General features: G+C 41.0%; 1 protein-coding gene across 1 annotated transcript in view; it reads left to right on the top strand.

Annotated features, from left to right (window-relative positions):
• Positions 1–26,741, top strand: part of otofa (otoferlin a) — a 93,347-nt gene that overhangs the window by 60,558 nt on the left and 6,048 nt on the right. Inside the window, exons 15-42 of the mRNA XM_036549549.1 lie at positions 41–264; positions 2,696–2,804; positions 3,187–3,376; positions 3,963–4,083; positions 4,472–4,572; positions 4,939–5,029; positions 5,460–5,576; positions 5,882–6,034; positions 6,582–6,771; positions 7,273–7,397; positions 7,951–8,085; positions 11,899–12,060; positions 13,225–13,344; positions 13,467–13,628; positions 13,760–13,922; positions 15,060–15,202; positions 15,785–15,814; positions 16,216–16,347; positions 16,807–16,882; positions 19,486–19,634; positions 19,846–19,983; positions 20,309–20,446; positions 20,856–20,983; positions 22,614–22,784; positions 23,431–23,591; positions 24,069–24,211; positions 24,588–24,676; positions 25,542–25,640. Of these exons, the coding sequence (XP_036405442.1) occupies positions 41–264; positions 2,696–2,804; positions 3,187–3,376; positions 3,963–4,083; positions 4,472–4,572; positions 4,939–5,029; positions 5,460–5,576; positions 5,882–6,034; positions 6,582–6,771; positions 7,273–7,397; positions 7,951–8,085; positions 11,899–12,060; positions 13,225–13,344; positions 13,467–13,628; positions 13,760–13,922; positions 15,060–15,202; positions 15,785–15,814; positions 16,216–16,347; positions 16,807–16,882; positions 19,486–19,634; positions 19,846–19,983; positions 20,309–20,446; positions 20,856–20,983; positions 22,614–22,784; positions 23,431–23,591; positions 24,069–24,211; positions 24,588–24,676; positions 25,542–25,640 (3,760 nt within the window). The remainder of the gene's footprint in view (positions 1–40; positions 265–2,695; positions 2,805–3,186; positions 3,377–3,962; positions 4,084–4,471; positions 4,573–4,938; positions 5,030–5,459; positions 5,577–5,881; positions 6,035–6,581; positions 6,772–7,272; positions 7,398–7,950; positions 8,086–11,898; positions 12,061–13,224; positions 13,345–13,466; positions 13,629–13,759; positions 13,923–15,059; positions 15,203–15,784; positions 15,815–16,215; positions 16,348–16,806; positions 16,883–19,485; positions 19,635–19,845; positions 19,984–20,308; positions 20,447–20,855; positions 20,984–22,613; positions 22,785–23,430; positions 23,592–24,068; positions 24,212–24,587; positions 24,677–25,541; positions 25,641–26,741) is intronic.

Raw genomic sequence — 26,741 nt, 5'->3', positions numbered from 1 at the left:
GCCCTGGGCTCTGGCAGTGATAACTGTCTTTAACCGGCAGGTTTTCTTCCCACGTTCGGCCCTGCGTGGGTGAACATGTACGGCTCCACGCGGAACTACACCCTCATGGACGAGCACCAGGATCTGAACGAGGGGCTTGGGGAGGGGGTCTCCTTCCGGGCCAGGCTGCTCATCAGCATCGCTGTGGAGATCCTTGACACCACCTCTTTAGAGATCGTGAGCTCCACTGAGGTGCAGGTGGAGCCAGTGCCCAACATCTCAGAGGTCAGTCAAGATCACCAACATGGTCCAGATCAGCATAGGTTTATCTCTGAACGACAGACACAGATTTTCCCACTGCTTTTAAATGGTAATCACTCATGTTTAACTCGTTCAAGTCAATAACTAGTAGAATCAAGCATTTATATGCAAGTAAAACGTTTTGCCCAGTTGCACCCTATTAACCAGAGGCTGTCTTTCATTAGAGAGATGACACATTCTGCATTCCTTCCTGGTTCGGCAAAGGAGTTCCAATGAAGATGTTTTTACTGACTTATATTTACTGACTTATTATTTTACTGACTGATATTTATATCTTTATTCCCTGCATGAGGTTCTGGATAGCAATAGGAGGTTCCTGTCTTTAGCAGTGCGCCAGCTTTCCAGCTTTGCTTGTTCTGTTATTGATCCCCCACCTACATGAATGTTCATGAGACAGCAAATCAGAACACTTCAACCGAGACCAATTTTTTAATTATAATTGAGCTGAATATATGTTCAGCAAATAGAACACCTGTGGATCTGGTTGCTGTTTAAATAATTGAACTAAGAAGTCCAGATGAAGTTTCAGATCAATAATCCAGATACAGATGTCTCAACACAAAGCACAGAAAATTCATGATCTTCATTATAGTATCTGTCTGTACATCAGAAGCATGATCAGAATCATGATAATGATGATTGAAAGCACCTGATTCAAGAGTGCCTCCATTTTTATCGTCATAATGTTTTAAACCTAAGGTGGTCATTGGAGTTGTTTGGAACCATAGTTTTTAACATGGAAGAAAAATGTCAGTGAAGATACTTCAACATCCAAAGAGTAATTATATAATTGTAAGCTTAAAATACAGTAAGTAACTGTAGAATTCTATGTGGAAAGTTACAGAAGTGGTCTGTACCTATTTGTCAAGCTGCCTGTGACAAACTCATGACGGCTCACATTTCCTTAGGCTAAGTGTCAGAGCACACATGTCAAGTCTGCCAGCTTGTCTTTGTTTGTCCCCAGAGAGAGAGGCTTAATTATTGATGTCAGTGTCTCTCAGTCAGTAGCAGGTGCTGTGATAGTCCTAGCAGCCTGGATGGTGGTGATGACTGAGTTCTGTATGCCAGTCAGAGGGGTTCAGTGTTGACATCACAGGCATAGACATCGACAGTGGGCAACTCCTAAACCACAAGAAGGATGTGTGTGTGTGTGTGTGTGTGTGTGTGTGTGGTGGGGGTGGGGTGGGGTGGGGTGAGGTGGGGTGGGGTGGGGGGGGGCTCATGCACAACAGTACCCTCATCTACCAGCTGTTTCTGCAGCCTGATTTCAGTCTGGTGACTACCGTGCTCCAAACCAAAATAATGTTTGCAACAAAGGCGGAGCAGTCAAATACTGCAAGCATTCCATCCACTGAATCAGTGTTCAGTAGCCATTTCCAATTACATAAGGGGCAAGTGGGTAGCAAGCAGTGTTTCTTGCTGCGCTTTGGGAGGGGGGGGTCTATATATATTAATCTCAGTTAAGTGCATGTTTGTCACTAGATATTTGCAATGCTAGCTGAACAAAGCACTTGGCTTGTTAGCAAGAGTAAGCCAACAGAAACAGTCAATACTTAGTGCACTCAGAACAGCTTGGAGGAAAACTATAGCAATCAATATGTAAGGACAGTCTTTAAGAATGATTATGGGAAGAAACGCAGAACTGCATTAGAAAGGAATGCCAGCTACGTCTCTAGAGTGCTGGCAATAATAGTGTGAATCACTTAATAACACTTGCAAAAAACAAATGAATATGGTCAACAAGAATCAGTGTGTCTTTGTAAATAATCATGTGGTGCAAATGAGCAGAGAATATACTTATAAATACTGTCTGGTGTTTCTTATGCCATTATTCTAACTTCATTAAAATTCATGTAACTTCATTAAAAGTAATGTGTGAATGTGATTTACGAGGTATATGTATTATAGAGTGATTGTTAAAGAAGAATAATTAGGGAAAAAATTTAAAGATGAAAGCTACCTTACATATATTCCATAATATGGTGGATTTGCTTTCCGTTGTTTCTGTATAATTGCACTACTTTTCCATTCTTTGAAAGTTTTATCTGAAATAGCCTGCATTGTTTCTCTTTAAAGCACTCAGTGAAGTGACAGTCTGAGTCATTTTGAAGATTGCAAATGCAGTTGTTTCCCCTTTTCAATACATATGCAGAAATTCATTCACATTAAGATTCAGTGGCAGGTGAAACATCCTACCCACTTTTTTCAGAGGAATGCTTACCCTGCTTCCAAAAGCTCTGCCTGTCAGAAGTATGGGATCTGTAGCTAGGTTTTATCGTCCTGTATTAATGTTTTAAATTGAATGAATGCACTTATGTTCTAGTTTCCTCTGGATAAGAGTGTCTGCTAAATGCATGCCATGTAATGTAATATGTGTCTGCCTTTCATTCATTAGTCTGCTACTGGGAAAGTGGAGGAGTTTTTCCTGTTCGGAGCCTTCCTAGAGGCCACTATGATTGACAGGAAGATTGGCGATAAGCCCATCAACTTTGAAGTGACAATAGGTGGGTAGATGAAACAGGTGGCTGAAATCAGAGTTAAAATAGGTGAGTAGGTTTAAAATTAGAATAGGTGGGTAGATTTGAAGAAAAATATGTGGGCAGCTTTGTGGTTAAAATGGATGAAATTTGCAGACAAGAGCTGGCCAAATCTGAAGTTAAAATAGGTGGTAGATTAAATTTAGAATAAGATTGGCCATATCACATGATATGAATTTTTACTTTAGTTCATGGATTTTTTATAGTTAGAATTGTCTCATTTATATTATATATGCAGATATGAATTTGCAATAAATAGGCTGATCATTCAAAGTCAGGTTGCATTTGTGAATATTATGACACTTCCAGTATCATCAGTTTACATGTGCGGTAACTACTGCATCTTCAGGTAACTATGGGAATCAGATCGACGGGGTGAGCAAACCGACGTCGACCAAGAAGAAGAAGAAGGATGGAGGCGAGAGTGACGAGGAGGAGTCAGACCTGATCCAGAACTCTAGTGATGACGAGGCGGAGGACGACGGGGACCTGATGTCGGTCTCCACCACCCCACCCATGAAGCCCGTCATAACAGACAGGTGTGACCCAGAATCAACCCAGAACCAATCCAGAACCGGCTGCACAGGGACTCAGAACCCTAGTTGGGTTCTCAAGGGAACACTCTGCTCTTCTTTAGGATTTGATGTACTATAGCAGACGGTCTGTGGCGGCTGGTGGGCTATAGGCAGGGATATACATTGCACTGCATTACATGCATTTAGCAAACGCACTTATCCAGAGTGACTTCCATCACAATAGAACATAACAGATACAGAACAAAACCAATTATGATGCTGAATTTCCACAGCAGTTTCAATAGGCAGCACCCATTAGCAGCTGATTCCTTCAAATTTGACTGCATCTGTGGGAGTGTTAACCTTTGTGCACTTCACCATCCTCAGGATGTTTGCACCAGCAAGGCGTTTAGTTACCTGATACAGCTAATCACCATCTTGACTGAACCTGGCTTACTGGAACTGCCCTCCCCTGTTCCCAGAGTACTAGTGGATTGTAAAGAACTGGCATTACCTGCTGGATCATAGACCTCCAGAGTCATACTTTGATATCTCTATGTTCGTTCATTAATGGTCCCTCAAGTCTGTTCTGTTTAATTTTTTATTTCAGGAATTATTTCCATTTGCCTTATTTTGAGAAGAAGCCTTGCACCTACATCAAGAGCTGGTGGCAGGACCAGCGCAGGCGACTTTACAACGCCAACATAATGGACAAGATCGCAGATAAGCTGGTCAGACACCCTCTGAACACAAAATGCTGATACTCTAAAATATTCTAAAAATCTTTGTGTCTGTTTTCTGACATATGGGAGAGAATCCAGGGTTATAACGGTGGGGTTAAGCCAGACTGTGACAAATCCACTTTAAGCAACAAACTGGAACTAAAGAGACTCTGGTTCATTACATAGCTCTGGTTTGGCACCAACAAATTGGGTATATCGCAGCCTGTCTTAACTCTATTGTAAAAGCCCTGAGTGAAAGTAAGCAATTGTGTGAGATGGAATGAAAGTACAGGTACATGACTGATAGTGGCTGCCAGCTCTATGGACCTGTCTGTGTTCCGACTGAGCACTGGTGTGACATTTTCTGACGCTCTTATAATTCTCCATGCTGCTACAGGAAGAGGGGCTGAATGATGTTCAGGAGATTATTAAGACAGAGAAGGCCTACCCTGAACGCAGGCTTAGAGGAGTCCTGGAGGAGCTGAGCACAGGCTGCAGGTGAGCACTGGTTGCCTCTGGGATTGAACAACTCAGAAGAACAATGCTGTTCAGTAATATTAATTTGCACCGTACAATAATACAATTTATTATTGTTTATTTTCTTAATTTCTTCAAGCCAGCTCCTAGCCCGAGCCAGAGTTGACATCATTACATTATCCATTAATACAGCTACATATTTACCGAAGTAGTACAAGTGGCTACATTGCTCAAGGGAAGCTATCATTTTCAGTTTAAAAAAAACAACAACATGGTAACAATAATAATACGTTTGTGGCCATTTTTGTAATATATACTTTTAGTCCTTCAAAATGAGTTTTCACAATCAGGATATAACCAGTTTGTCTTGTCTTTTATTTATGTTAGTCGCTTTGTAACCCTGGCTAACAAAGACCAGAACCAGGCGGGCAGAACCAAGCTGGACCGGGAGAGGCTCAAATCCTGCATGAGAGAACTGGTGCGGCACTCAGAAAAGAGAGATATTCACAATCACACCCTTGATCCGATAAAACGCCTTGTTCATTGCAGAGGTCCTGTTTTACTTTCAGCCATTCATCTGACACGGCAGATGCATATTGCTAAGAAATGACAAACTGATCATTGTGGAGTCAGTTTGGAGGACAAAAAAGATTGATAGGTCAAACCAATCAGTGAAAAGGTGAAATCTCACTTTGCATTGCAAATGAGGTATGAAACATCCATATTGTCCTGAGAACCTGCTGAGAAGAAGCCACCGCACACAGTACTGACTGTAGGCATCTCTCTCACCCTTTGAACTAAAGCACTCCATACTGAATAATAACAAGTTCGACTGTGCCTACAGAAAGAGAACTTTGCTATTCTGGTGGTGTATAAGGAGATTTTCTTTTGATGGGCTTTTTTTAAAGGAAAATATGGGTCATCAAGCGAAGACTATCCGCTCTCAGGTGAAGAGGAACACAGTCAAAGACAAACTGAAACTGGTGCACAACTTCCTTCAAAAGCTGAGATTCTTGGCCGATGAGGTAACACAGCAAATACACTGAACAGGTCTCCGTACACTCTTAGCATGTGCATGTTTTGATTTTTTTTGTAGACATAATTTTGATCCATTTTTCTGTAGCGTGTGACGTAAACATAGTGTAGTATTTTGAATTGGTTTCCCTTGAAAGCTTAAAGGTCTTTGACCATCAGTGTTCCCCACCCACCTTTTATGATTCACTGAAATGGGAGACAGTGTATGGGACTAGTAGTTCTGAGAGTAGGGCTTAAGCTGGACATGGGTAATCCTGTTGTAATGATGTAGTCAATTCCGGATGCTTGCCTTCAGCCTCAGCACAGCATTCCCGACATCTTCATCTGGATGATGAGTAACAACAAGCGCATCGCCTACGCCCGCATCCCTTCCAAAGACATCCTGCACTCCATCGTGGACGAGGAGACTGGGAAGGAGTGTGGCAAAGTCAAGGCAGTCTTCCTCAAGGTAGATTCACCGCCCCTTGTGCTTGAGTTCCTCTGCAAACCTCGTCTTACCCGCACCTGCAGGGAAGAACATATTTGCAGTGATTCATGAAGTATGAGCCTTGTAATTCCGGAGGTTTTTCACCAGTCAGACTTTTGTTGTTACATTGTGCCCTTTGTCAGAGTCCTTTTATGTGCGCAGTTACAAATGGATAGTGCATGTTCCTAAAGCACATTGTTAACCTTTAAGTAACCTTTAAATAAGTAGATAATTTTTTTTTTCCTAAGGGGTGGGGTACATGTTTGTCCAGGACACTACAGGAAGAAAGAGAGATGAGATGTTTGCTCATTAAGGATCCATTAGGGAACTGATTTAATTTCTGCAAACAACTTCAGTTGATGTAGGAACACTGAGATTTGCAATAATCCCCCTGTCCTTGTATTTGTGTTCTCGGAACCTTTTAAATCTAATAGAATAGGCTCATTAGCAACATACTGAACGGTTCCTCATATCCTCCTCCAACACTGTCAAATCCCTAATCTAACCTTTGTTTTGCTGTGCTTCCCAGCTGCCCGGCAAAAAAGGTTTTGGGCCAGCCGGTTGGACGGTTCAGGCGAAGATGGAGGTGTACCTCTGGCTGGGTCTCAACAAGCAGCGCAAGGACTTCCTGAGCGGCCTGCCGAACGGGTTTGAGGAGAACAAGGCTGTGAAGGGCCCCGGCCTTCAGTCCGTGCCCCCCATCAGTCTCTTGTACAACAGTAAGTGAGCCGCCGTTTCCTGCTCTCCCGTAAGGGCAAAATGAGGCACATAAGGACAGTCGACCAGGACTTGTGTCCTCTCAAGCATGTCTGACTATCAGCGTGTTCATACTCAGGGCTCTACCAATCAGAATGTGTCACCTTCCTAATAACCTCTCTACCTTGCTTTCACACTGCAGGAAGAGAGTTATAATAACACCTCAAGCACACGCCACTGTTGTTTTTCAGTGCTTTTTACTGACAGCTAATGACACTTCATATTGGAACTGCTACAATGCTACGCTCGTGCTTCGATAGTAGAAGTTGGCTCTGTGTTGCCTTTAAAGTGAATGCGTTTGATGCTGCTGGTGTATGATTTGATCTTTGTATTCAGTGCTGTGCATTCTAAGGCTTGGTGAATAGTCTGGACTAAGGGCACCTTCCACACAAGAGGGGAATAATGATTGAATAGGTTGAATAGGAGAAGAGCATTGTGTGAGACATGCTTTTGCTGTTCCACAGTGAAGCAGGTGTTCCAGCTAAGGGTGCACATGTACCAGGCCCGAAGCCTGTTTGCAGCAGACAGCAGTGGCCTGTCAGACCCCTTTGCCCGGGTCTTCTTCTCTACCCACAGCCAGGTCACCGAGGTAAGGGGGGGGCGTCATACCGCAGCATTCCCACTTTCATACACTACTGCACTATACTGGAAATGCCAGCAAAGGGAGGCAGGGAACCTACACATAAACTGATAACTGGCCAGAACCTGCATTGGATGGTTTTACATGTTCCCAGTTATCTGTACCTTTTTTACAACCAATCAGGTTACATCAAACAATTTGAATTTTGACTGAGAAGAGGTGTTTATTTCATCCCAGCCCAGTGGGTGATTCTGGTTGGACATTGCTCTAGTACAAAGTAATTAGTCCCAGAAGGACCACCTGCTGTGGGTGCTTCAATCAAATCATCCAATCAAATACAATCTCTGGCCTTCATGTGTCATCTATATACTTCTACCTTATAATCAGATAAATAAATTGAAATAAATGAAAATCTAAATCATTATGATGGTAAATTAATCAGTTATATGCACCATTTAAAGTGACTGAAGGCAACATTGATATGAAAGCAATAATAAATATTGAGCTAGGGACCCTGTGAAGCCCACTGGGGGATATCTGAGTGTCAGTGTGTCTGTCCCAGGTGCTGAATGAGACTCTGTGCCCCACCTGGGACCAGCTGCTGGTGTTTGATAATGTGGAGCTCTTTGGGGAGGCCAGCGAGCTGAGGGATGACCCTCCCATCATTGTCATCGAGATCTACGACCAGGACACTGTGGTGAGAGTCTGGTCCCAACAACATTTTTTTTATTTCAAATCTATTTCTGAAGAGAGACAAAGACATTTTTAAGAGGAAAAAATAGAAATGGATATATCTCTAGTAAGGACTGGGATGCGACTTTACATCAAGCTACCCTAATAATTCCATTTTATACTATACTTCCATAGGTACGATTATGCACCTACATTGTAACTACTGAGTACATGCACATTGTAGCTGCTACATAATAGTTAGTGTACAGTACAACAACAGGTTTAACAAATAGAATGTAAGATCATAAAGATGTTTAATGAGGACAACAGGAACTGCAGGAAGAGCTGAAAGCCACATGCATTTAGATGTTAATTTACTGCTCTGTGCGTCCGCTCCCCTTAACAGGCATCTCACCTTGGGCTAGCCAAAGGGGATTACTGTAGTGTGACTTTACACCCATAAACTAATTAGTTGCCCCAGGTGAAAACCTGGTAGTTCAACAAATAGAGCATCTGAAATTCATCATCAGGAAGGTGTTTATTATGTGAGCAACATGAGTAACTCAATTTCTTTCACCTCAGTAAATTGCTTTAATATTTTTTAGTCATTAGAGAATTGAATGTTATGTTATTATGTCTATGATTCATGTGTTTGATTTTGTTCAGTCTGTTCATTGCTCTTTCTGCAGATCATGTGCTTTTCTCAAGATGAATTAATCTCTAAGAAAACAGATTTTTTTCAAATTTACCTTAACATGAAGGGACTAGAAACAGTGTAACACCCATATTCAACGGCAGCTGAAATTAGTCAAAATTTTGCTTTAAACGGTTGACTATTATACACATGTAATCCTGTGGTAAGTCAGAAATTATTGGTGCTTTATCGAAAATCTGGATCTTATGATGATGTGGACCGTTTGGAAATTTTGAACTTCAAACCTTAAACCTTGCATGAATCATTAAATGACAAGATCCAACTCTACTGTGATCCAACTGCTCCAACTCTGACAAGTGTTTCTCTTTGAGGGTATTTATTTCAGCCTGCAGACAAGCACCAAGAATTTTGATAAGATGTGCTTGAACAATGAACTCATTGACTCACATTGTCCTGACTGTGTCTTTATTCCTGTTCATATTCTCCGTAATATTCTCTGGATGTCAATGGGCTAAGTAGAGTGTGCATTCTGAAAGCTAGACGTAGCAGCCTTGATTTCCCTGGGCATTGTGTGTTGAATCAATCTCTTGCTCCAAGGCATGCAAGAGGCAGGATACGCTTGAGAAGCTCAATCACATCCACCAGTCATGACTCCCTTGTCTTCACACATTCCAGAAGTCTCCCCAGTGCACTCCTCGCACATTCAATCAGAGATTGGGTGTTTGAAGTAATGGTCTGAGCAGCATGGAATCTGTCTTACAAAGACACATAGGGGGAAGTGAATGGCGGTGGAGCAGTGGATATCAGAGCAATCTAATGAAAACAGCTTTTATTGAAACGTAGATCCATCATTTGGGTGAAAAACATGTCACCGAGATTTTCCTTTAGGCTCTGCATTGCTGTCTACAATATAGGTCATGGAGTTTTAGAAGGAGCTTTAGAGTGTCACACTATGTAGCCCCATTTTTAGCACGTGTTTCATAAATGTGGATACCTGTACTTTTATAGGGTTCATCTATTAACCAGTCAAAAATAAATGGACATAATGGTCTCCTTTGATTAGTGTTTGTCGATCCTAACACTAAGCGTTCATGTTTAATGAGCTCTGATCCTCTTGTCTCCCACCATCAATCACCTGATCGGTACTGGTTAATGCCATCCCAAGGACAGTGAGCTGAAAGTCCACCAGCTATCCTGGAAATTAATCACCTTTGGTAGTGCGCACAGACAGCAGCACTTTTTCAGTAGCAGTAGTTTTTTTTTTATTTCACCGTTCGCCTGATCCCCAATCCTGAGCTTGAGTTCAGCTACGGCGTGCCATTCCACTTCAGACACTTTCTCCCGCGACCCAGGCTTCATTACTCAGCGTGTCTGTCACTGCGGGGCTCCATGTATTCACACTGCTCTGAAACCAGAGCGCACTCCGCCGTGATTGACAGGTTTTTTTCGTTTAGCCCGGGAGCCAGAGTGAGTGAGGTGGTAAGGATTGCAATTAGGCCGAGGCTCCGATGGGAAGCTGGGTAATCGCTTTAATAATGCAGTGACACATCTACTAGGGAGGTTTAGGGATGCACGCGTAATTCATATCAACAGGGTATGACTTAATGAGCGGTTGGAAGACAGAGCTTAGATATGGCCAACGGTAGGAGTATGTGCTGGTTCAGTTGGTGGGGCACACGCTTATAGCGGAGGGCAGAATCTCAGGCGGCCTATCGGTAAAGCTGGTCACTCTGGGCAATTTGAAGTCACTCCATTCTCAGCGTATACCTCTTGCATTCCTTCGGCAGCCACTCTTTTGGTGCCGTGGTAGATTCTAGTCATTACACTCTCATAACAACTCGCTGCTACTGTTACACACTGGCTGTCTGAGCAATTTGTGTGAAGGACCAGTTTGGTCCTAGAGACACTTCCAGTTATAATTTTGTCCACTTTTGTGTTCTTAAATCGGTTGATTTAGTGAAATCCCTTCCTTAAAAATATTAATAAAAAAATACAAAATTTGCTCTGACACATGGAAAAACCATTTTAAGATTAAGATGAAGATTAAGTTTTACTGTCATAAATGGTTCTAATGACTTACATAACCCAGGAATCTCACCTTATGTGCAGTCACAATATTCAATTATATGTAATTGTGAATATAGATAATTTCAAACATGTAATCACATGTATGAAACACATGTATTTCACATGTATTTACATGCTATTCACCACTTTATTTCTATCATATTGGTGCAAAGTAGGGTGTACATAGTTTTTTTAAATGATGAAAAAGAGCCTGCCTCATGTCTAATTTTAGTACATGCATCAGACCAAGGCAGACCATATTTGTCATTTTATGTTGTACCATTCAAGGTTTACTAGGTCTATGAGGACTAAAAAATTGTTGTTTTCACAAATGTCTATCCATGAATGACTCGATATGTTCACACCAGGCCCCAAAGCTCTTGCAGTACAGTGGTTATGTCAGAGTCATGTTTGTGGTTTTAAATGTAATTAAAGCTTTGTATCCTTGTCTTGTTTAATGCATGCATGTTTTTTGTCCTTTCATGTTGCATTGATTAATTGCTGTGTACATTTCTCTGTTTCCATTGAAAGTAATTCTGTTAAAATATTTCTATGAAAAATAGATTTTATATTCCTGAATTGTCTGTGTTTAACGTTAGTCTGGAATGAAATTATTTTATTACATTTTTTAATACCATATCTCAGACGTTAAATAGAATACCGAGTATTTCCCATTTGTCTCTGGTATACACTCATTATTTTGATAGATTACTAGGAATTTACTAGGAATTATGAAAGGAATTATGATTATTATCTGTCTTCAGACAGATGATTTTTTCCAAATGCCTGAACTCAGCTCATCAAATTAGGATGATTTTTTTACGCTGACTCTAAGTGGTCATGACCAGAAGTCAATATTCTTTTACTTTGTCTTCTAGATTGCACAAAATCACTGCTGTGTTGTAAAACAAATACAATCCATAATACCTGCATAATACCCTTTTAATAGATACTCTGTTATATGGGGTTTTGTTCATTTTCTAACTCTCCTTTTTTCATTTATTAAATGTTATAATTAATAATAATATTTTTTTACTGGTTTTGAAATTCTAACTATTGCTTTCCTCAGCTCTTTCAGCTACAGAGACTGAAAGTGTTTCACTTTGCAATTTCTAGGGCAAAGCTGAGTTTATAGGTAGGACCTTTGCCAAACCCATCACCAAGATGTCGGACGAGCACTATGGGCCGCCCCGCTTTCCCCCGCAGCTGGAGTATTACCAGATCTATCGCGGTAACTGCACAGCGGGAGACCTGCTGGCGGCCTTCGAGCTGCTCCAGGTGAGCCTGTCTGATCACAAATCGTTTTATACTGCCTGTTTCACAGACAGCACGGACACAGAGCGACCACACAGTGAAATCTTCAAAGGACCATCCTTCTTCCTAATTTACACAAACAGTTGTGCACACACATTGCATTTGGAATTAGGTTTTAGATACGTATTATCATTTTTCTCACAAAGAACCAAAAAATGGCCACATAACTTAAGCCTGGTGGTGTCCTTTTTCTGATTATATTTGTGTAGATTGCAAAAAAATTGCCAAGAGCAGGGCCCACCATATATCTCTGAGGTTTCCTTTCATTGATGTTCATAGGCACAGTGTATGTACAATGGCCGTTACCTTCTCTTAATGCTGTTCAAAGAAAAGCCTAAATGAAAAACATACCATATAGTTTATGGCATGCTGTCCTCTTTAGTACTCATTTATTACTGGGCATCATCTATACACTACGTTTATTCTCTTTTTCCCTTAAAAGGGGGGTCTCTTCTCTGTCTACTTTCCTCCAGTCTCTCTCAGGGTTTCCTCTCCCATGATTCTCTGTCCGCTTCTTTCCTTTCCCATTCCGTTCACTTCGTCCCTCCCTGACAGATTCCTTACGATGATGAAGAGATTAGAAGGGCTTTGCTGGCCGTCCATGACTTTGCTGTGCCTCAGATCAAGGTGCTTTTTTTCCCCCACTCCTGCCCATTCTCTCTGATTCACTGCTGCTGCTGTCCCTTCACCTTTTACTCATCTAAACACCTGACATGTTTCTTAGGACTTTTCATGGACTATGTGGGCTGTCATCAAATGTATAGATCAGAGAGGTGAACTCCAAATTTCTTGGGTCATATGAAGTGGCCCACTTATTTGAAACAATCATAAAGGTTTGCTATGAGGTCCTTTGATTGGTTAATACAAGCGAGTAATTGATAGCATGTTGAGCCCTGCTCAATAAGAGTTTTAGGAAGACGCACTTTACCATCAGTAATAAAGGGATTGCATATAGATTTCCTGGATTGTACTTAACACAGGGTATCAGGTGAATTAAGGATAGATACAGTATATATGACAGGGATAGTTTTTGTGTGTGAAGTAACGCAGGCCCTGGATACTGTGAGCTTATACTGATGGACACAAGGGATGTGTACAATTGTCCACAACTAAAAACATTGCTTCCAGATCGGCCCGGCCGGTAAAGCCGACCTGCCCCCCATCGATGGCCCCACAGATTCTGACCGTGGACCCATCCTCCCCGTCCCGTTGGGAATCAGACCTGTGCTGAGCAGGTACAGAATTGAGGTAAGAAGTGTCTCTCTGCTCACACAGAAGGAAAGCCATATGTGCTGCCATGGAAATCACTTGCAGCTGGAGTCCTCTGTGATACAAGGCATCTAATATGCTGGAGTTCTCCTCTGGTCTAGGTACTGTTTTGGGGCCTTCGGGACCTGAAGCGCGTCAACCTAGCCCAGGTGGACAGGCCTCGTGTGGACATAGAGTGTGCCGGAAAAGGGGTGCAGTCTGCACTGATCCAGAACTACAAGAAAAATCCCAATTTCAGCACACTGGTCAAGTGGTTTGAAGTGGTGAGTAGCTTTAATATAACACAGAGGCCACATGTCATAGTTTTAAAAGTTTTAGCTTTAGGGCCTAATGAGACAGACCCCAAGCACTTCCTGAATGTGGGTGATTTTTTTTTTTTGCGGTGAACACCTAGGACCTGCCAGAAAACGAGCTCCTCCATCCCCCACTCAACATCCGTGTGGTGGACTGCCGTGCTTTTGGACGCTACACGCTGGTGGGGTCTCATGCTGTCACCTCTCTCAGAAAGTTCATCTACAGCCCCCCTGACAAGAACGCCAACAACTGGGCCACTGCAGGCAAGTCTCCCACTGAGATCTCTCTGCTGGTGTTATGTGCCTTCTGGCTTGTAGTATCTGAATCCAGTGTATGTAGTATATACGAATATACATATATACATGGGATATGACTGAAACTAAGGATCCACAAATCCTGGTTCTGAGAAACTAGATTGCCTGGCTGTAGGTTTAAATTTCTTTCTTCTTCCTGTTCCTCTGGGAGCTTGGAGGAGGGGCTGTTTTATCAGAAGGTGAATGAACTGGCGCTGGGAGGAAGAGCTGTTAAAACCGAGGCAACCCCTGAGTTGAATCGAGTTAAAAGCTCAGGGGATATGAAAACCTGCTGACTGCACAGCCCCTAATGAATTGCCTTGGTCTACATGCTGTAAAATGAGCAGGGCTGTTTTTCTCTGAAATCCTCTTCTTCCCTTCCACCCGGAAGGTTAGAATTAAAGGGTTATATTTGCAGAAAGTATAATATTCATACATCAAGTTCTCAGATTCCATAAAATATTGTAGTTTTGTATTACATCTGTACAAGTTTGAATATACTTTCAAAAAGTGAATTCAGGTGTTTAAAAAGGGCATTACAAGTAACCCAGCTAACATTGACATTGGTAATTTGAGATGGGTCTCATGAAGCATTCATAAAGCTTTTATCAGCTCTTTATAATGACCATAACCATTTTCATAAGCATAAATAAATGCCCAACTTTTAAGAACGGAATTATGAATCCTGTATGATACTGTAGCTGTTGTGACATTATGGTGCTACTGCCATTTCCCATAAAGCTAGTTACTATAAAGTGGTTGTAGTATGTACATATGGTATTCTTATTACAATGTTTATCATTCATCATTTTTAAGGTGTTATGAATACTACATAAGACGCTTTTCAAGTAAGGTGTTGCAGAACGTATTTAACAACTCATTTTTAGACAAAAATGTCACGCAAAACCCTATAATTCTAAGTGAGCTCTGTTTTCATCTTGCATTGATAGTTTACCTGAATATCTAACCTTTCTCCTGCATTGTTCAGTCTTTTACACTTTTTTCCCTTCTTGCCCTGCCCCTGTGGTCAACTGTCCTGTCCTGCTGTCTTGTCGGTCTGTCGGTCTGTCTGTCTGTCTGTCCTGCGTTTGTACTCCCGCCCTCCAGCTAGACTGATGAACGGCTACATGGGCCTTACCAACGGGAGCCCCCACTCTCGCACCCTCTCTCGCCCCACAGGCGATATAGTGGTCAACATGGAGCCCGAGGCCCCTGTCAAGAAGATGGAAACCGTGGTCAAGTTGGATGCTGTAAGCCTGCGACTTCGTATAAGGGGTACTCTGGCCAAAAACGCCTGTAATTTTGTTATGATTAATGATGCGTGTGGATATGTATGAAGTCGGGTCTTGTAAAATAAAGGGTACGCTTCAGTTTGTGTGCTGGTCCTGATTATGTCACTGGATGATCAGCACTCCATGCACACAGCTGAAAATCAGCTTCTCAGTCTTAAATTCAAATAAGTTGTTCTTTCACTGCAGGTCCATGACAGCTTAAATACATTATAAACCACTAAAATTATAGATTTTGACCAGAGTTCCCCTTCAGCTGATTGTACCAAACAGAATATACAGCTCATGCTTGAGAGGTCATTTCATAACCTTTGTCTGTCAGTCTTAACAGCCTTAACATCTCATATCCGGTTTGTTTGAAAAAGACAGGATCTTTGACAGTAAACAAAGTAAAATGGAAGTAGATTCCTTCCTTGCTATTGTTGAATGTTGGGATCTTGCCTATTGTGTGTGTCCATAGTCAGTCTTGTGCAAGTGTGTTGTTGTTGTTTTTTTTTAATTTTATGTTTAATTTAATGTTTGTTTGTGTGACCCTCCTCCTAGACCTCTGATGCTGTTGTTAAAGTTGATGTGGTAAGTCCCGGCACACCAATCAAGGCTATGCAGATGACTGGCAGTAAAGTGCAATAACAAATATATGCAAGCAGTGTTAAAAATACACAGCACTCCTTTCGTGAGCATCACAGATAAAAAAAATATCTTATATTACTGGATCTGATACATCTAATATTACTTACAGTGATCAAAATAATTTTGATAAACCAATACAAGAGTAAACCATCTACTGTAACAAAGTTATGTGAGCCCAGTGTGAATCTTCGAAAGGGGTGCACTGTATTTTTGTTTCCTCAGAAATTATTAGCACCCAATATGGGTATTTGTCTTTAGTTTAATCCACTTTATGTTGCGGTGAAACTGAACAACGTTAGAATCCATGCTAAAGCGCCCTTGGCTGTGTTTGTTCTTCACTGCAGAATGAAGAAGAGAAAGAGAAGGAGAAGAAGAAGAAGAAAAAGAAGGGGGAGGAGCCCGAGGAGGAGGAATATGACGAGAGCATGCTGGACTGGTGGTCCAAGTACTTCGCCTCCATCGAAACCCTGATGGAGGTCAGAGATGTGCATGATCAAAAAATATGAGTGGTGATTCTACCAGTAATCTTTAATCCAACCTGAATTTCCTCTCTGCCTTGTAATTGTGTCGGTTCTCTGTAACATCAGAGCTGTTGCTTTTCTTCATCAGTGCTGTATCTACTCAGGCAGTTCAATGTGATCAGTGTTAATCTACATCAAAGCTGTGTCTCCATCAAACCTGTATGAATTATATGCTCTGCTGTTGTTAGTATCTTTCTACAAAAACTGAAAAACAAGCACTAGTTGACTTTGCAGATATGTGTGTTTTGAACCAATTAGCTACCTTGGAAAACGCCCACATTTGTCAGTCTTCAGTCAGTGTAAAATGGCCCGGAACTGATGTTGGTAGTCGTCAGTAGTATGGTGTAGAAATGGTCTCATGCTGTATGGTGTTCTGAGAAAGCCGGCGTGTTCTATGACCCACGTGTGTTCCAGATGCTGCGGGCACAGGAAGCGGCACAGGCGGAGGCAGAGGAGAAGGAGGACCTGGAGATCGCTGCGGAGGGTGGAGGTAACCTCAGAGACTGCCTTCCCAAAACACGCACTGAGGAGGCCTCTTCTATAGATTACATTAGATTAGATTCAACTTTATTGTCATTGTGCAGAGTACAAGTACAAAGCCAGTGAAATGCAGTTAGCATCTAACCAGAAGTATATATGTATATATGTGTGTGTGTGTGTATATATATATATATATATATATATATATATAGGGGGTGAAGTGGACATTGGAGTGGAAGTGAAGTGGAAGTTGGAAAGGGGACTGTATATATAAGGGTTGTATGTACAGGATAGACAAGATATGTACAGATGGTTGTATGTACAATATAAATAATAGCTATCTGAAACAGCTTGAAGCAGTGCAAATATAAAAGTACTGAGACAGGAGGGTCAATTAGGGTCAATTCCCCACGATCCAGACGTCAAGCAGAGCTCATTTGCTTTTCAGGCCATGGTTTCCTTTATCCCATCTCCTGTTTTCAGATTCTCAAGATTCTTCAGTTCAGCTCAAAACTTGTATTTAATTATTCTTCCTGTATTTTTTGATGCACAAGGCCTCATATAAAATATACATCTATTAAATATAATTGAGGTATCTTTAAATACTTACATTAAACATCTAATAAATATAAATTTTTGTTTTTTAAAAAGTTTCTCAAACGAAGGTGGTAATGATGCAGTTTCCTCAATACTCAATGGCACACTGTACAAACAGAAACATTCTCTACTGAAGAATTGCAGGTATAACTTTAGTTTAGGGGCTATGCTGACCTCAGTGACTCTGTGCATGAGATTGTGATCTTCTAACCCAAATCAAATGGAAGAAGCAGGGAACATAAACAGGATGTGTATGTAACGAAGTGATAGAAACCAGGGAATGAAATGACGATGTGTTGGACGCTGTGGGATGCTGCTGTTTAACCATTGAGCTGGGACTTTTAAGTAGTACGCTCTAGGACTTTTAAGGGAATTTTAACGGAATTCTTAAGTGCTCAGTTGGACATCCAGTATGACAAATGACTTACAAAGTAGCATTGTACTGTACTAATGTAATGGGGGGCTTACAAAATTCGGTCCCCATATCAATAACAGGTTTTTGGAGAGTGGTTGAAATTTTATATAGACAAGTAGATAGAGGGACGTGAATGATGACACTGTGGAATGAAATATGAAACTATAAAAAGGAATGAACTGAAATTCTGAATATTGAATTTGTGCAATGCATGATATACATTGGACTGTTGGCCTTGAGTGTGAATTGAAGGAGAGAGATAAATGCCTCATGTGGTGTGGTGTGGGTAGAAGTGTCCGCACAAAGATGAATGTGCTATTTATACATTTTATAATATATTTGAATTTAAAGGTAGTCTTGACACTGCCCTTTTAAACACTTTCTGTATCTATCAAACATATGCACGGGTCTCTTGAATTTACATGAGTTTTAATAAATTCTCTTCACTTCTTCTTGAACCTTCAGTGCAGTGTAAAAATGTCAGTTTCTCATCCTGGGAAAAGCCAACAGGCCAACCTAACTTCTATTTATTGAAGCGTAGAAGTGGACTAGGCAATTAAACACCAATTTAAAAGCTGAAGTTAAATCATCTGTGTTAGGTCATCTGTGTGGTTACTGTAACATTGTTAAAAGATTGTTTAGATTTCTGCATTTGACATCTCACACCAGCACTGCTGCTTGCTTTATCAAGTGTGTATGTGAATACATGTGCATGCTTGTCACCTGACTGAGAATTTCTGAGCATGTGCAGGTATCCTCATCATCCCTTCATGTACGTATGCTATAAGACATGAATTTACTCACCACCCCGTGCTTCATGGCCTCATCTGTTGCCCTCATCAGCATGAACCTTTACTGCCATGAAAGTTGGCCAAAACAAAAATAAACTTTCATAATTCTTTACTGTAGGGTAGAAGCTAAACAGAACTAATCCCTTTAAAACTCCACCCATTAAATTAATTCTAATGTTAATGTTAAAACATCTCTATGTTTATGCTGAAAAGACATAAATTTGCCAGTGAAAAACTAAAAAAAATTGCTTATAATAATAATTTATAATTTTAATTATATTTCATAACTGCTTTTTAAACATCAGTAACAACTGTGGCTGTTCATAGTATTCATAATGCTTTTATCAGCTCTAGATTATGACTGTAACCCCTGTCATAAGCATGCATAAACATCCTTTCTAGCTTATGACAACCAGTGTAAAGTTATGAATCAAGAACTGATAAGTTTGTGTCACTAGTGACATAACATCATGATATTAAGACCAGTTGACTGGTTTTATGTATTATGTATGTTTATGTCAATAGTTATTATGCGTAGTGTAGCACTTATTAAGGCCTTATGAATGTTACAGTGCCTAAAATAAAATGTTACAAGACTTTGCATGTGGCACTTTCAGAATTGGAAAATGGTGAAAAAGTAGTTAATCAGAGTCATTTGTGAAGGGAATTCTCTGATCACATTGTAACTCCTCTGAATGTCTGGTGGTTCTGTTTATGGCCAGATGTCAGTTTGGCAACTTTCATGTGGAATTCATGTCTTGAGTGGGTTTGTGTCACCCCCCCAACCCGACCCCCCCGCCCCACATTCAGAGATCAAACCTGATGACTCTCCTATGAAAGGCACTAAGGGCAAGGAGAAGGGAAAGGAAAAAGCCAAAAGCTCCAAGGACAAGAAGAAGGGCCATGCTGGGGACGGGGCGGAGAAGAAGCCCAGCAAGCCGAAAATTGATGAGCTGCAGGTGAGTTTCCTGGAAAAAGCAAAGGCTGTTCATTAATGTAATGCTTCACAAGGCATAACTCGTATGTGCTCATGAAATAGACAGAGTTTTGATCTTCAAGGATCTTTGTTAGGACAAAGGACAATGGGGACGCACCTGTGTCAGTTATGTATGGCATAGCTGATTGTCAGTGGTTATCACGTTTTAAGTGACATTCCTTACTGGGCTACAGGTGTACAACAAGGAGCTGGAGCAGGAATATGACAACTTCGAAGACTGGCTTCACACGTTCAACCTGTACCGGGGAAAGGCTGGGGACGATGACGACCAAAGCGTGGGAGATGATGACAGGATCGTCGGCAGATTCAAAGTATTTTTGGATTTGGGCTCTAACTATGAGAGAGTTTCAGAAACATGGATCTAGCATAAAACCAGTCTGACTCTCATGTTGATCACACATTTATATGAATGTAAACAGAATCTGAAGGGCAACGGAAAAACAGTAACCACTGGTATACAAAAGGAAAGGGCGCAAAAATGCTGACAGATGCCTAAAGAAAAATGTACCAGATTTATTGGAAAAATTGGATCCAGAATGAACATTATTCTGTTGGATTAAACACAGGGATTCACCCTGTTGTGGGGCTACTAAAAGGATCTTAAACAGACAATGTGCTATTGCTCGTGTGTTGCAGGGATCCTTGTGCATGTACAAACTCCCATTGTCAGACGAAATCTCCAGGGAGGCAGGCTTCGACCCCAACATGGGCACGTTCCAGAGCATCCCACACAATGACCCCATCAATGTCCTCGTCCGCGTGTATGTGGTCAGGGTAGGTAATTCAATATGCCTAAACCTTAGTTCCCTGGTTTTGGAACCTACTCCTAGCACACATAATTTGATCAGTAGGAACTGAATTCGTATATAGTGTAATGCTAAGAAATAACTGCCATTGAATTTAGTGATTAAATGCAAGTTAACACTGGATATAACATATGGATCTGGCATTATCTAAACACAGTGATTTAAGGTGATGTCGCATCTGTGGATCTGTGTTAGGCACATGGTGTTAGGGTGTTGCTCCTATGGTAATGTCTACATCCATCATGATCATAAACCTTCCATTTGAATGTTGCCTGTTGATTCCCATAGTTAATTATCTATTTGGTAAGAACTTATTGCTAAGGTAAAAAGGTGATGCGGATCCTGTGTTTTCCTCCTGGTGACCTGTTTCTTCATAGGCCACTGACCTGCACCCTGCCGACATCAACGGGAAGGCCGATCCTTACATCTGTATCAAACTGGGCAAGTCAGAGATCAAAGACAAAGAGAATTACATCTCCAAACAGCTGAACCCTGTCTTTGGAAAGTGAGTTTTCGGTGCGCACAGAATATTCAATAGTCCCTTGTACACCACACTCCTGTGCAATGTGGTGAGGCAGTTAAGCAGGTGAGATCAAGAGGTATAACCCAGGTTGTAGGTTTTATTCCCAGGTGAGACAAGTGCTTGTTGTGTTCTAGAGCTATCCTAGAGCTATACTATTTAACCTGAATTTCACTTAATAACCAGCTGTATGTTTTAACAATATTTAAAATAAATGTAAGCACTGTACGTTGTCCTGGATAAGGGTGTGTGCTATGAAAATAAATAATCTTAAGATAATTATTATAAGAATAAATAAATAAAGAATGTTTCTCATACAGTCTTTTGCTATGACAGCAGTACATCTCCTAGAAAAAAATTCATATGTCCAGGTTTATTGAGGTGTGGAGGTTAATTTTGCGTATGGTGCACACAGAATTCTATGACCGTATCCATGGAAACACTGACATATTTGGGTTATAATAACTTGTGTGCCAGAAAATCTAAAATCCAAGTTCACCTGCACTGACTATTACCCTGTTATCCATTACATAACATTTCCAGTGATTATTAAAATTAAATGTTCTCTGCAAGACTAGGGGGATAATATATTCTAGAGAAATGCATTTTTTGTCTTGTTTGGCCTTTGCTGTGTGAAGCAAAACCTGTAGGAGTGAAAAGAACATTTGCTCATTAAAAATGGAAGAAAATAATTTTAGAATCAAAGTGACATATTGTCCATGTATAATTAAAGTTAAATTGATGACTGAACCTATTAACTTTAGAGTTAATATTAGAGTATGAAATTGATTTCTGGTGTTAATTCATTAATTGCAGGTAAGATTAGAATTTCTGTATTCACAGCATGTGCAAATTCGCTATAGCACAAAGCACTCATCAACTGCCATGCTGAGATAATGAACTACCAGGGACAGATGCTCAAAGAAGCCAGTCTTCCACAGTCATTTCAGGAGGTGTGAAATTTCTATTACTCGGTTCACCAGCAAGACACATCCTATTAAATACCCACTTTTTAAAACTGAGTCAAAACCTTTCCAGATTTCCCTCCAGATTTCACCAAAATTAATGTGCTTTATTATTTATTCCTGTGCAAGTGAATGGATTCAAGTGAAAATGGCACGATGACACTGACACAAGAAGGATACCTATTTGACATGCAGTCACTTTACTGCTCTTTTATTCAAGCAGAATGCAACAAGATCTTACTGAAAGCACAAATTGTGACCACTGAATTAGAACAGCATGTTCAATTCCCTCAGTTCCTTTTCAAGTATTTTAAGGCCTTTTGCCGTGAGCAAGGATAACTCATCGCAAACCCTACCAATGCCTGGCCCCCACTTGGGTAAAATACGATATCATAATGGCAAAACCACACAGATCAGCTGAGATGGAGAGGGAGGAATGTACATAGCTAGTTAAACTTGTGATTATTAGGCAGCCATATAGAAAGAGCCATTTTGTCCAGGAGACTCAATGGGGGAAACGTAAAGTTAAAAAGAAAAATCGACACTATTGTACTAATGAGTAAGCATGCTTAATTTCAATATGACACCTCAAAACAAGATGTCAAAATGTACAAGTGGCCTAACTCTTCTCTATCTACTGTCTCCGTTAGGTCCTTTGACATTGAGGCCACCTTCCCAATGGAGTCCATGCTCACTGTGTCAGTCTATGACTGGGATTTGGTGGGCACCGATGACCTCATCGGGGAGACCAAGATCGACCTGGAGAACCGCTACTACAGCAAGCACAGAGCCACCTGTGGCATCGCCTCCCACTACTCTGTGTGAGTCTCTCACCTTCTCTGCTGCTTTTCTAATGCCCACATATGCCACAGCTTCACTACCACTATTACACTGATATATAAAAACTGTATAATGTTTTATAATGTAATTACTCTATGCCCTACTCCAAGTGCCCACAATCTGATCTTTCCATTCTTAAGTGCACTTTGACATGGTGTACTATAGTTCTAATAGAGCATTGTTTGTCATTATGACTTTGATAGTAGTATGTTAGTATTGCTCTTATGGAAAATTGTTTGTCACCATGCAAACACTCTTAATTTAAGGTAATGTCACTTTTATAGATCATTTCTGGGCTCTGTGTTCACTTTAGAGTGATGTGTTTTGCTCTTAGGGATAACTGCCAGGCACTATGTTTTTACTTTGATATGATCTTATTTTAGCACCGTCTTTTTAGCTTGATGCTTTTCACTGTAACAGTGGCTGTCCTGTACCTATTCTTGTTGCTGCTCAATGTGTGTTTAATGCATCTTACATGTAAGCCTCGTCAGGCGTTTACCAAATAAATAGATAGTCATAATAGTAATGTCTGACTACAAAGGGCAATAGAATGAAAGAGGTAAGTTCTTTTTTTCTGCACATTCACTTCAAAGCCTTTTAGAAGAGCTGTGTTTTCCGTCTCTGTAGCCATGGCTATAACATGTGGAGGGACCCAATGAAGCCAGCGCAAATCCTGGCCAAGCTGTGCAAAGAGGGCAAGCTGGACGGGCCCCACTACGGGCCTGGTGGGCGAGTCAAAGTGGCCAACCGCATCTTCCTGGGACCCACTGAGATAGAGGACGAAAACGGTTTGTTGAGACAAGGTCTTCTTAGCACAGCGTTGCAGCGGCAGCATTTCAGCACAAAATTATTTATCCTCTTTCTTTTGTGCGTGTGATATCTGGATGGAGGATGGAGGCAGTAATGGCTAATAATAAATCCTTGGAATGAAGACGGTTTCTTTGCTCATATCAGATCACAGCTTTATTTGCTTCGAACTGTAAAATGTTTATAGGATTATAAAGATCTCAGAATCCTTATTATGGGGTAAGTTCTTGAAGGGTCTCACTCAAATCCTAGGTGGTGCAATGCTGTTGTACCCTTGAGCAAGGTACTTTACCTGAAATGCTTCTGCAGCTATATAATGGATAATGTGTCAAATTGTCTGTGTGTTTCTCACAGGATAAGTTTCATTGGCTAACCACATAGATGGCAATAATATAGGCCGCACTGTGTTTTAAGTTCTTGGCTGAAGTTGTTGGCATGGTGGTGTGTGTGTCTGACAGGACTGAAGAAGCAGACGGACGAGCACCTGGCCCTGACAGTGCTGAAACACTGGGAGGAGATCCCACGGGTGGGCTGCAAGCTCATCCCCGAACACGTGGAAACCAGGCCTCTCCTCAACCCAGACAAACCAGGCATCGAGCAGGTACTGCATGGGCGCCCCCTCCTGGTTTCTCTAGGAACAGCTGCATGTCTGTCTTCCCACTGGAATCAGTATAAATAAAGGACCCTTCACAATGATTATTCATGGGCATCAGATCAGAGCAGGCTCTGTGTATCTTCACAAATCTGTATATTACATGGATATATCCATTTAACTGTCGCTGCCTTTTATCATCCTATCCAGCTGACATACGCCTGTGCAGCACAGCACCTACTTTGACCTGATGCTGGTGAATAAGCTGTGTTCAAGGTCTTTTCTCATGTCACCCAGCATGTACTTAATAAAAAATAAAGGTTTTAGCTGACTCATCTTGTCTGGTGCAGTCCTGGGGTGACACCGATGTGTTGTGTCTCCGCAGGGGAGAATCGAGATGTGGGTGGACATGTTTCCCATGGATATGCCAGCCCCAGGGCCAGCCATCGACATCTCACCCAGAAAGCCAAAGAGGTGAGCTCTTAGCTGTGGAGGTGGATTGCTTAGCATGTGTCTGGTCTGTCTTCCTGTGGATTAGATGTGACAAAGATATGCTCAAAAGAAAGTGGGCTATCCAAACACCAGCTTATAGATCCTAGTGCAGTGCAAATAGCATGGTGGCACAGCATCACAAACTACCCATTCCTCACATGCTTTAAGAATGGGTTTCTAGATGAAACACCTCTGCAAAATGTCTGTGAAACCAGAACACACAGGAAGAAGAGATAAACTCACATATGATATTTACAACATGGGGTAAAATTTCACTTATGTTACTTACAGTTGTAATTTAAATTTTTCAGTCTGTTCTATTCAAAATTATTTTTTTTCCAATGGGATTTTTATATTTGTCCTCATGATGTAAGTGGAAGGTTTCTTTGTTATTTTGCATTTTCCTCTGTAAGATCTATCATGTCTTATATCTGCAGTAATTTTCCATTTCCCTCTCATTTCCCATGATTCTCGGGGGTGAGTCTTACCGGCATTTGCATTACTTATTTATTATAGTGCATTAGGCTTTGCGAACAATGATTTAATGCAGAAATTAAATCATTGAAGTAATTTCTGCTAATTATTTTGCAATTACCCAAACAAATAGAGTAGTTTGTCTGTATTATAACAAGTGCCTCTGCTGATTTGAAGGAGGTGACAACAAGCATGAACAGATGTGTTTTGGTGTTGTTATTTGGTATCACTCCTTGGTAAAGGAATAATACTGAATTTTAAATGTATGTGTTATATACATATACAAACGGCAGCAGTAACAAAAGGGCTTTGAATTGGCCAGTTTTGATTAGAGTTGTCCCTGGTTGATCCTGTGTCCCTTCCTCCTTGCCAGATATGAGCTAAGGGTCATTATTTGGAATACAGACGAAGTAATTCTGGAAGACGATGATTACTTCACTGGGGAAAAGTCCAGTGACATTTTTGTTCGGGGGTAGGTACGGGCGCGCACGCGTGCCCCGTCGTGCAGGAAGTGTGTGTTTTCGGTGTTAATCATTGTTTTTTTTTTTCCTTTTTTTGTGTCTGTTTTTTTGTTCTTTTTCTCTGTGTCGTTGCTGTGCTGTTGTCTAGTTATGAGCTTCGTGTTATTATTTGGAACACTGATGAAGTAGTTCTTGAAGATGATGCTTTCATGACAGGAGAGAAGATGTCTGACATCTATGTCAGGGGGTAAAGATTACTCCATTGCATGGCTCGTATGCATCAGCCTTACACTTCCCCACCCCCAAAACAATTACACCACACTGCCCTCTCCCAAGCCCTTCCAACAGCACGCTTACAAAAGCTTAAGGGAGCTTGAGAAAGACCCCCAGGACCATACCACTTAAACACATAACTGCAATTCAGGTTGTTACTAAACTTAAGTGTGCTGGTGTCAGGTTTGACAAGTTTGACAGCTTGGGGAGAGGGAATAATGTGTTTCCCAGATAACGAGACACTTCTTAACCATGCATGTTTGAGACTGTTCAACTCCATAGTCTCTCCCAGTTTACATGGATTTCAGCATATAACCTCGCTGTCCTGATTGTGTGTGTGGAGGTTTAATTGGTATGGTCTTGTTTCAGCATAATCATTCAGCATTTTTCTTTCCTTTTATTTGGGGGGGGGGGGGGTGAAAACTATTTGGATTATGGGAAGTCATGGACCTCGCATGAAAGCATTAAAGAATGCAAGTTTGCATGGGAGAAATGTACTGACAGAGCAACTGTACATATATATGCTAAATCAATACACACATAAAGCAGTCAAATGTTTTAAATGGGGTCAAAAACAGGGTATACATACTGAACCATATTAACCTGAATTGCTTTCCTAGCATGACAGGAAAACTAAAAATGACTGCTGATATTTTTAAAAGAGGTTTATCACAATGCTTTTTTTTGGTGGGGCGCAGGTCTCTAAGCACATTTAATTCAGTAAATTACAACTGACTGATGTTAGCACAAAGGTTAAAGAAAGAAACTGTAGGAAGAGTTGTCACCGATAAAAACAGTTGACAACTACTTGACATAGTGGTGCCGCCTTGGGCTATTCC

Source organism: Megalops cyprinoides, chromosome 17 (assembly GCF_013368585.1).
Source record: "Megalops cyprinoides isolate fMegCyp1 chromosome 17, fMegCyp1.pri, whole genome shotgun sequence".
Taxonomy (NCBI): domain Eukaryota; kingdom Metazoa; phylum Chordata; class Actinopteri; order Elopiformes; family Megalopidae; genus Megalops; species Megalops cyprinoides.
This window is presented reverse-complemented; position numbering and strand designations above follow the sequence as displayed.